At 45.9% G+C, this 11,443-nt stretch overlaps 1 protein-coding gene across 1 annotated transcript in view; it reads right to left on the reverse strand.

The window, feature by feature from the left end:
- Positions 1–757: 757 nt before the first annotated feature.
- The window catches only part of EYA3 (EYA transcriptional coactivator and phosphatase 3), a gene marked incomplete at its 5' end in the record, with an annotated part of 17,027 nt that continues 6,341 nt past the window's right edge, over positions 758–11,443 (reverse strand). Inside the window, 8 exons of the mRNA XM_010166700.1 lie at positions 758–1,279; positions 2,735–2,835; positions 3,106–3,227; positions 3,617–3,731; positions 5,306–5,466; positions 6,353–6,411; positions 8,071–8,160; positions 8,796–8,879. Coding sequence (XP_010165002.1) covers positions 1,199–1,279; positions 2,735–2,835; positions 3,106–3,227; positions 3,617–3,731; positions 5,306–5,466; positions 6,353–6,411; positions 8,071–8,160; positions 8,796–8,879 — 813 coding nt within the window. The remainder of the gene's footprint in view (positions 1,280–2,734; positions 2,836–3,105; positions 3,228–3,616; positions 3,732–5,305; positions 5,467–6,352; positions 6,412–8,070; positions 8,161–8,795; positions 8,880–11,443) is intronic.

Consider the following 11,443-nt stretch of genomic DNA (forward strand, 5'->3'; position numbering starts at 1 on the left):
CCTGGTCTCCAGCGGCTGTTTCTGGCTGGTACTACAGGGCACTGACCGCAGCCTTTTTTTCTGAGATGGCAGCAGAAAAAGCAGCGTAACCATCACCTCCAAAGCCAGTGTGCTCCAGGCTGCCAAATCACAGTGTCTTAGAAAATTAAGTCCCTCTTAACAAGGGTTTTGTTTCTAACTATGTTGTTAGGCTAATGCAAAGAAGAATACAAGAAAATTGAATCCAATTCTACTAAAAGGAACTTACTCTCACAAGGTCAGGAAAGGAGAGGTGAAGGTTTCTAACCGTACCCTTCTTTGCAACATTCCTGAGGATTTAGTTCTCTCAAATTACTCCTAGTCCAGATGAGGACTCTGTTCACATCTGAGCAGTCTGCAATAGTGTTGTGCTGTACCTCATGTTCACAGGCAGTTTCGTTTTCCTTTACAGGGAAAATCTGAGGGAACTATGGTCTGGGTCATGGAGAGCTGGAATCCAGTGATCTCCTGCTTGTTAACAGGGCTTCTGCACGCACTGACTAGAAGCCACTGGGATAAACTCAGAAACACCAACACTTTCCTCTACAAGGAACCACATATTCCAGAAACATTCCCTTATCTTTCTATTTTCCAGTAATCTCACATTGAGGAAATAACATAAGGACATTGTAATAAATTAACTGCTTTGAACACCCAGGGAAGGAGATAGGACACCTTTGACAGCAACAGAGGTATTTTTGACATTTTCATTAATATTTCCTATGTAAAAAACCCCGTGGCTCTTTTCGGCTTTGTGAAACAAGGGAGGCTGAGCTCTGCCATCAGTATTTTTTTCTATAAAAATAAGGTTTTGTGTTTACTTGGGTTCTACAACTAAGCTGAATAGAAAGGAGAAGGCTCTTACAAATACTTCTGCTGTTGAATCAGCCCCTCCGTCTGGAGACTACCTGCTAGAGGAATTCAGCTGGCTTCTGTAAGTCTTTTCTTTAGACAAGCTCTAGCTCTGCTGAGTCTAGTGCTTCTTTATAGGACACCTTTGTACTTGGCAGGGCCTGTGCTCCTGAGGAAACGACCTGGAGTCATGTTCTACTGTACAGTTTGCATTAGGTATGTTTTCTTCATCAAGCTGAAAAGTGAGTCCCCAAATGTATGAGATTTCTGCCTCCCCAGTGATGGAGAGGGCTCGCAGGAGCTGCAGTCACACCTTTGCTCCAGCTCCCTACAGGAAGTCTAACTCGAGGGCTTGGTGAAGAGACACGAGGTCTGCGTGATTTGTGATCCTCCAGAAAGGCATGTTGTGCTGTAACAGAGAGATGACAAAGTCAGGTTTATGAGCGTGATTCTGCAGGTGGGTGCAGTCAAGGGACATCTGCAGGGCTGTGCAAGGTGGCGTTTGTGACAGCACTGCCTGAGCATACCACATTCAGGAAGATCAGAGAATCAGAATGTTGTGAGTTGGGAGGGACCCACAAGGATGATGGAGTCCAACTCCTGTCCCTGCACAGGACAATCCCAACATTCACACCATGTCCCTGAGGGCCTTGGCCAAATGCTGCTGGCATCTTGTCAGGCTTGGTGCCATCAGCACCTCCCTGGGGAGCCTGTTCCAGTGCTCCACCACCCTCTGCCTCAAGAACCTTTTCCTAACGTCCAACCCAGGACCTCAGCTGTACGCACATCGGTTCTGAAGCCTATCTGATCTGCACATCTGTTTCTGACGGGCACCGGCACTATCAGCTGCTTTACACACTTGTGAGGGAAACCTCAGCGCTCAGCTGTGAGCTGCTGCTTCACCCAGGAAAACCTTCCCAGGACTCTCAGGGAACCTGCGTAGATGACAACTCTGGCGCGTGGTAGACAGTGTGAAGCCCGCAGAGATGATGTCCTGACAGTAATCTGTGCACTTCACTGCCTTTAATTAGCATTATTAACCTATTCAGGCCTGTCTGAATCAAACTGTTTGCTCCTTGTTTGTAATTCAGACTACAGGTAGATGCTCTGTATTGATCTGACCTGACTGCTGGCAACCAAGTCCTGACTCCTTCCGTGCTTCTGAGAAACTGCATTATCCTGACTGACAGCTGCACGTTGTGATCAAGACAGGCTACATCAAAATACTGTTTCACACAATCCCAGACTGGTGGGGGTTGGAAGGGACCTCAGGAGATCATCCAGTCCAACCCCCCTGCCAGAGCAGGGTCACCCAGAGCAGGTCACACAGGAAAGTGTCCAGGTGGGTTTGAACATCTCCAGAGATGGAGACTCCACACCCTCTCTGGGCAGCCTGTCCCAGGGCTCCGGCACCCTCACAGGAAAGAAGTTTTTCCTCATGTTTCAGTGGAATCTCCTGTGTTCCAGTTTGTGCCTGTTGCCCCTTGTCCTATCACTGGGCACCACTGAGAAGAGTCTGGCCCCATCGTCTTGACACCCACCCTTTAGATATTTATAAACATTGATAAGTCCCCTCTCCGTCTCCTCTTCTCCAGGCTGAACAGACCCAGCTCTCTCAGTCTGTCCTCATAAGAAAGACGCTATGCGCAATCTTAAACAACAGTAAAACAAACTTTTTAAACCCCCAAGAGCCAGAAAACTCTCCATCTTATGGAGATGTCTTGCATCAAAGGCAAAGTTTCCCCCTGGCTGCCCCGGCCTGAAGAGTTCAGCCCTGGAAAAAGTGTCTCTGCAGAAGACAGCTGCTGCAGTAACTTCCCTTTACATGCACCCAAATCCCACCTCTGCAGAGTCACAAACCCACCTGCTTAGCTGCAACCTCTTCATCACGCCCATCTCCAATTACCACGTAGGTGACTTTCTTTCCAAATCGTGACACGATCCTCTCAAAACAGCTCTCCTTACCTGCCAAAAGGACAACCCCACTGGAATGAGAGCGTAACAGAAGCCTGAACAGCTCCCTTCTTCCCAGAACAGAAACACATTCTTGTCTTAACTGGGAAGGAGATAACACCCAGTTCAGTTTGTGAGGCCAGAAGCCACCACTATTACATGGCCGTCCGGACCACAGCAGCCACAGGGGCTGCTCAGCTGCAGAAATTGTATTTTCTGTGTAAAAATGTCAGTTAAACAGAGCTGACACCTCAGTGCCAGGTACTCAGCACAACCCCTTACCTATTTTTGTAGCACTATAAATATTTTCGATGGGAAACACCTCGCCCAATCCATACAGGAGAACTTTGGCTAGAGCTGGCACCAGTTGGGTGGTTGTGATCAGGATGTTCACACAGTTTTTTCTAAAAGAAGAAAAACACCTGTAAAAGCACATCTACTTCTAGTGGTGCTGAGGGCTGCTCTGGGCAGCATGCTCAGCTTTCCCAAGTGCCATGTGCTTTGTTGTCCTGCTTTCAAGAGGCTTTTGATTTGTGGTTTTTGTTTGCTTTTTGTTTTAAACAGATATTCCCAGGCAGAAAGGCAATTTTATGAGCACAGTCCTATTATGGGTACTTTCCTAACAACAGATGTTGCAGCAGAAAAATCCCAAGAGGTGCTCAGGAGTGGAGTTCCTGCACTCACTCACTTTGCTTCCCATTACATATGGACACTGCTGCAACACAGCACTGCATGCAAATTTAATTGAGAGAAAGGGCTGAGAAAGCAACACACGCATTTCCAGTTTCCGTACCTGGACTGTATGAGGAGCAGGGACTTTAATGCAGTTTCCAGCCAGGAATCTGTTAGCACTTCTATATCAGTCCTTAGTCGCTGCAGCGCTTCCCTCTTCTGCGGGCTGAGAAGACCTGGAAGGCAAGCAACGCAAGTTTTCCCAGCTGAGTTGAGAAGTCTAACACAGAGAGAGCCATCACTCTATTTAACGGCTGCCTGTTCAAAAAGCACAGCACCAAAGGGATCTGAAGGCTGAGAGTGTCTCATGGCAACAGGAGAAACCAGCTTCCAGTGACACGGATGAGCCCAGACACGTGTCTGTGACTCTGACCGTAGGGAACTGGGTAGGTACATTTCTCTGATTATTTCAAACCATTTCTCAGGATACGTGCAACACAATGCACTTCTGCTGTACAAAGCACTCACGACAGTAGCTGTTGTCTGAGGCCACAGACAGCAGGGAAGCAGCTCCTGCAGTCGCCCTGTCTGACTTCCAACTCCCCACAGGCACAAGGATCCTTCCACTTTAATAGCTTTTAGATATCTTTTTTTTAATATATATACTTCGTTTCAAATCCCTGTCTTTTTTATCCCTTTTAGATACCATTTTCTCAAAAGCATCCAGTTTTGAATTAAAAGCAGCCAGAAATGGAGTCCCTACCCTCAAACCTGTTCCCGTCAGTAAATACAACAAAAGGAGCATCTTGAGTCTGAACCTCTCTCCAATTTCCAGCCATGATGTACAAACCCTCATCTCACTCCAGCCCTGAAGTACCCCAGTCCCCTGACAATGAGGTTGTGGAGGGACCCACTGTGGGCTGCACTGCCAGCTGCTTTACCATGTGGCTTTAGACAGGTCCTGCAAAACTCTGCATCCAGGTTTCCACCAGCAAAATATGGAATAATGGTCTGATCTCTACCAGAAGTAAGGTAACTGCAGAATACTGAAATGCAGACTTACACTGATAGATTTTTCTGGCTGAAAGTTACAATTTTGAACACCTGGCTTTTAGAAAATATATCCAAGAAAATGTTCTATCAAGTTTTTTTTGTGTAGACAAAGGGTACCCAAACTCCGAACTCCCCAGGCCAAGTCACCCTGCCAGGTGAGCTGCTCCAGCAGCACCCCTTTCCCAGGGATGGCAGTGCCAAGACTGAGACTAAACAGAAACTTTATGTTTGGTAGATACCATCATTATTACTACTTTGGCACTGGAAGGGAAGCAAAACTAGATTTTAAGTGGCTTTGTGAACTGATGGTAGAGATGTCATGTCAGACTATGAGCACAACAGTCAAAAGGATTTATTTCTCAACAACAGCATGCTAACAGACAGACAGGACAGGGGCGGGAAGGCTCCTAACCAGAGTGATACGTACGTCACTCAGGCCCGTTCTCAGGAGGGTGACAGGCAGCCTCTCATACCGAATTAGCAAAGGGACACTGTTTGCACCAAACTTTTCTCTTAAGATACAGGATTGACAGACCACCCCTATCTATATCGTAACTCACAGACTGCACTGGCACACCATTCAGTTTTGGAAGATGTACCTTGTTAGATTCCAGGGAGATTTGATCCCATTTAGCACTAGGAGAACTGTTACTTTTCATATGCAAAGGTTTAGAAAAGCAAAAGCTCTGAGGAAGGATGGAGTCTGGCACGACAAACTCTGTTTAGTGCTCAGATATTGGTGCAGGTGAACACTCACCTCCAACATTAGTTTTGTATTTGTCGTAGATCTCTCGTACCCTGCGGTAGCGGAAGGCCAGTTTTCTCATCCAGTCCACTCCACCCTGGACACCAACTGATGAGCTGTGATTCGCGTTACTGCCTGAGCCACTGAAGCCATCCGTGGAAAAATTGTAGTTGCTATTTCAGAAAAGCAGATCTGTTACATGTGCCACAGCAGCAGAACCACTGCAGCCTTTCTGGCATGGCTGCAGACTTCAGCTCTGACAGCAGCTAGAAAAGCACCTCGGAAAGGAACTGCACCACCACTCCTGCACCCTGACAGCACAGACAGACTCCTGTTGGCAATGTACTCTTGATACCCAACTACATTTGCTGCCAGTTCTGAACCTCTGTACTGAAATGTACCAATTCAACTCTTCTTTCACACCCTTCACAACAAAACCTTCCTTTGTTCTTTGACTGCTCACTCCTCTGTGATACAGAGCATCCTTCCCACTAAGCCCTTTCTCATCCTGCAGTGATAAACCCCAGTGCAGTATTTTCCAAACATAACATCTGTATCTTTACATCACAGCTGCAGCTCCACAAGCAGATGACCTGCTTTACCAGCTGGCGACTGCAGGAAGCAGGTCCTGCTTCACCACTTTCCCTGTATTTATTTCTTCCTGATAGACAGACACTTCTTTGACCTTTCCATGAGCCAGTTCAGCTCATTAATGCAGCAGAAAACCCACCGGACAGTGTACACAATCAGCTCCCAGAGGGATGCAAACCATTTGAAGGTCAAGACCGTGAAGTTTGGAGTGTTGGTTCTCCATTCATGATATGTCATCGAGCTCACAGGCAACATTCAACAGTGGATCATATAATTCACATTATAATTCCTAAAGTCATAATGTTTTGTAGGTCTTCAAAGAAATACCACCCAGCAAACAAACATCATTTGCCAAGTTTCAGCCCCTGCACAATGCTGACCTCTATCCCTTAACCCCATTTGGGTCTGAAGTCCCCACAAAAACCACATTACATCAGCTATTCATTTAATGTATTCATCAGTAATTACCTTAAATCTTGGCCATTGTCATCAGATGCCACATCTTCTATGTGTACCTGGTCACACTCCTGTTTAAGAAACAAATAAAAACAAAGTCACATTGTTGTAAAGCAGAAACACTGAAATTTGCAAATTAAAGAGCGTGGCATAAAACAATCCCCTCACATTTCCCAGCAGCAATGAGCCACACCATACTGCTTCCGCAAACCTATACATAGCTTCCATTAGCTTTGTGTTCCAGTACGAGGTTTTACTTCTCAGCACCTATGGGTCCTTGCCAAGACTGAGATTTGAAGTACCAAGAGAAGTCTGAAAAGCATGTTTCCTTGACATTTCAAGTTGTATGCCAAAAAGGAACTTTGACACTCACTGAGCAGGCTGGACTCAGAGTTCACTTGTCATTTGAAACTCTTTTGCCATTTCACAAAACCAAACTAAACCAAAAACCACCCCAAACCTGCATTATCTGGTCAAGTATTGATATTCCATTTCCTCAACACAACAGTCAGTTCTGTTACTGGAGAGCCACGGCACGAAGCCTGGAGTGAAACATCAGTGTGGTGGCACTGCCAAGACTCTGGTGCTTAGCACAGCTGATTTAACTTGGAGACAAACTGCAAACACCTTAGGACCCAAAGTTAATTTCCCCCATTTCAAGAATTTCCTGTTGCTGCTACTAACCATCACCTACAGCAATCAGTGGTGGTGTTCATGACATTGTCAACATATCAGTGACTACCTTTCCAGCACAAGAGACTGGTGTTTTGTGTTTTGTTGGGGTGTTTTTTTGTCTTTTTGTATTCTGTCCTTAGCTTAGTTAAAGTCCCTCAGAACTTACGTTCTCAAAGTCACCTTTTTCTGCACCTGCAGTGCTGCATCCAGCTCTGGAGCCCTCAGCACAGGAAAGACATGGACCTGCTGGAGTGGGTCCAGAGGAGGCCACAAAAATGACCAGAGGGCTGGAACACCTCTTCTACGAAGAGAGGCTGAGAGAGTTGGGGTTGTTCAGCCTGGAGAAAACAAGGCTCTGGGGAGACCTTATTGCAGCCTTTCAATACTTAAAGGAGGCCTATAAGAATTATTTTAACTTTTTATCAGGGCCTGTAGCACTAGGACAAGGGGTGATGGTTTTAAGTTAAAAGAGGGAAGATTTAGACTAGATGTAAGGAGGAAATTTTTTACACTGAGGGTGGTAAGACACTGGCCCAGGTTTCCCAGACAGGGGGAAGAAGCCCCATACCTGGAAACACTCAAGGTCAGGTTGGACAGGGCTCTGAGCAGCCTGATCTGGTTGAAGATGTCCCTGCTCACTGCAGGGACATTGGGCTAGATGACCTTTTAAAGGTCCACTCCAACCCAAACCCTTCTATGATTCCCCACATCTCTGATGTCCCTTTCAAAACAGGATCAGTGAAAGCAAAGGGCTTACCAGTCCAGAATGAAAATATAAAACAAAGCAGCCATCGCTCTTTTTATTTATAGACATTCAAGTAGAAACCCAGCAGATAGCTAAGAGATCTCATGACACTAAGAGTCTGATAAATGGCTGTCCTGGATAAAAGAGTACACTCCTTCCATGTGGTTGTGTTCAGAACCCCTGCAGTTCTGGCAGACTGTCAGGTTTCAGCATGAAGTGGCTCTGAAGCACAATAGCCCTGGCAAATGATGCAGTGCAATTCTAACTCGGTAATGTGGAGCTCTGCCTTTCAAAATCATTTGCCATGTACCTCCAAGTCATTGAAGAACAAGTGAGTATCAGCTACTTCAAAAATCATCTCCTCCATTGACAGACCTGAGCCAATCACTAGAGTTGGATCCTGGCAAAACAAAAAGAGAAAATGTAAATTTGCTGTGGTTACAAGAAAGATTTATCACAATTTCCTTCTGCATCAGTTACACTGCACAGAGTTTCCACTGTATATCAAGCCTGACATAATTCCATCTGCATTCAGTGGGGTGAACTACAATTTCCCTAATATTTTAAACAATGTGATTAGAAAAAAAAAATTCCACATTGTGGTAAAGCACTGACCCAAAATGTACCAAAACACTTCAGTAATGATAGCAGCGACTGATGCATTTTCAGAGACAACACAAATAAAACATTCAAAAACCTTCAATATATGTTTAAAGAGAAAAAAATACTTCTTTCACTCTGTGCTATGATCTCAGTAATTCCCAATGATGATAAAAACAGTTTGACATTTTAAGACTTGTACAGTTAGAAGGGAACTCTTTGTGATGCCCATATCCTACCTCTGTATAAAGACAAATTTTGTTTTCTTTCCCTGCCCCAAATTGTCAACAATTTCCCCTCCCAAATTGTCAACAAGTTAAAAGTATCACCTTACACATTTAAAACAAAATATAATTTTCTACTCCTTTTCCAAAGATTAACATTTAATACTGCATGACAGCTATGTTTTTTCTTCCACAGAAAAGACACTATTACCTTGCCGTATTTTTGAGCATAAGACCCTGTGAGAAGTGAATGGAAGATTATGATGGTCTCATCCAGGTCCCAGAGAAACACTCGCTGCGTAGAGAATAAAAGCAGATTAGAGCTGAGATATTCCAAGCACTGAGCTACAATAAAGGCGCAAGTTTTAGAGTTAATTTTGTGGTTAGTTGCAGTATGCTTTTAACAGATACCAACAACAGTATTCATCTCCCAGGCTGAACACAATATTAAACTCTTTCTGTTTACTGCAGTGCAGTTTATAGATTGCTACTGTGCAACTACACACTCAGAGTAAGGCTCTCATAGTCAAACTATTTCAAAATAGTTGCTTTTATAGTTACAAAAGCAAGAACTTAAAGAGTGCTAATGAACTTTAGAGCCCTGCTAAGATAGAAGTTTACTGTCAGTGATCTGGAGAGCACCAGGTAAATGACCTTGGTGCTTATCAGAGACACCTCTGTTATGATAAATAAGGGGGATTGGCTGCAATGAGGAATAGCAGAGTTTCAGTACAGAAGGACTTAGATAAACTTGAGAACTGGGCCAACAGGAACTAGAAGTTCAGCAACTGCAGATTCTGCATGTGAGGTAGAATAACCCCTCGTGTTGGTCCAGGCTGGAAGGAGCTGGAGGGTCCAGTGGACACCAGGTGCAGTATGAGCCAGCGGCACTCCCTCGCTGTGGGTAAGAGGAACTGGGTGCTGGAGAATACTAAGTGTGTGGCCAGCTGATAGAAGGAAGGTGCTGCTGGGTAAGGTCACCCCAGAGCGCATCCCCAGTTCCAGAGGTTTGTGAGGAAACTAGAGAGCTGCCAGCAAAAGGCTGTTGAGATGGTCAGGAGCCTAGAGGAGAGGCTGAAGGAGCTGTGATGATTTATCTCAGCAAAGAGGAGACTAAGGGTCATCTAATAGCAGACCATAACTAATTGAAAGGGAACTACGAAGATGATGGAGACAAAGTCCTCCCAGTAGCGGCAGATGGAAAATTGCCACGGACAAAGAAGGGGAGATTTGCAGCTTGGGATCAAACCTCCTTCCCCAGGTGGATGTGACAGTCCTGGGACAGATCAGTAGACAGGTATAGAATCTCCAACCTTGGAGATTCTCAAGACTCAGCTAGACAAAGTCATGGTTCTTGTGCTGGGGACAGCCCTGCTCTGAGCAGGATGCTGTACTAGAGACATCCAGATGTCTCCTCCATTGATTACACTATGATTCCAACATGTGTTTAAGTGATGCTTGTCAAGGACCACTGAAGAAATAACTGGGGCCAGTTGTCAGATAACATGGGTCATGGGAATTTCCCAAATGATCTCTCAGCACAGGAAAGACATTGATCTGCTGGAGCAGTTCCAGAGGAGACCACAAAAATGATCAGAGGGATGGAACAGCTCTGATATGGAGAAATACTGAGAGTTGGGGTTGTTCAGCCTGGAGAATACAAGGTTCTGGGCAGACCTTATTACAGCCTTTCAATACTTTATGGGGGCTTATAAGAATGATAGAGATAGAACTTTTAGTAAGGCCTGCTGTGATAGGACAAGGGGTGATGGTTTTAAACTAAAAGAGAGGAGATTTAGACCAGATGTAAGTTAAGAAATTTTTTACGAGGGTGGTGAAACACTGGCCCAGGTTTCCCAGAGAGGTGGTAGATGCCCCATCCCTGGAAACATTCAAGGTCAGGTTGGACAGGGCTCTGGACAACCTGATCTCTGGACAGGGCTCTGGACAACCCAGCACAGAGCCACCAAGATGATGAAGGCAGTGGAGCATCTCCCTGATGAGGAAAGGCTGAGGGAGCTGGGGCTCTTTAGCCTGGAGAAGAGGAGACTGAGGGGTGACCTCATTAATGTTTATAAATATGTAAAGGGCGAATGTCAGGAGGATGGAGCCAGGCTCTTCTCAGTGATGCCCAATGGTAGGACAAGGGGCAATGGGTGTGAGCTGGAACACAGGAGGTTCTGCTTAAACTTGAGAAGAAACTTCTTTCCAGTGAGGGTGCCAGAGCCCTGGGACAGGCTGCCCAGGGAGGGTGTGGAGTCTCCTTCTCTGGAGACATTCAAAACCCACCTGGACACCTTCCTGTGTGATCTCATTTAGGTTCCTGCTCTGGCAGGGGATTGGACTGGATGATCTTTCGAGGTCCCTTCCAATCCCTGACATTCTGTGATTCTGTAATTCTGTGATCTGGTTGAAAATGTCCCTGATCACTGCAGGGGGGTTGGACTAGATGACCTTGAAAGGCCCTGTGTTGGGTTTGTGTGGTGGGATTTTTAGCAGGGGAAGGCCTACAAGGGTGGCTCCTGTGAGAAGCTGCTAGAAGCTTCCTTGACTCCAAGTGGGGACACCTCTTTGATAACATATTTGAGAAAGGGACAAAGTTGAGAAAGGAGTGGGATGCGACACGAACGACTACACCGACACTCAGGTCGGTGAAGGAGGGGGAGGAGGTGTGCCAGAGCAGGTATTCCCCTGCAGCCTGTGGTAAGATGACATGCTGACCCCCTGCAGCCAGTGGAGGTTAACAGTGGAGAAGAGATCCACCTGCAGCCCATGGATGACCCCACACCAGAGCAGGAGGCTGTGCCCAAAGAAGGCTGCAACTCTGTGGAAAGCCCGTGCTGAAGCAGTCTGGCCCTG

Source organism: Antrostomus carolinensis, unplaced genomic scaffold (genome assembly GCF_000700745.2).
Source record: "Antrostomus carolinensis isolate BGI_N321 unplaced genomic scaffold, ASM70074v2 scaffold7054, whole genome shotgun sequence".
Taxonomy (NCBI): domain Eukaryota; kingdom Metazoa; phylum Chordata; class Aves; order Caprimulgiformes; family Caprimulgidae; genus Antrostomus; species Antrostomus carolinensis.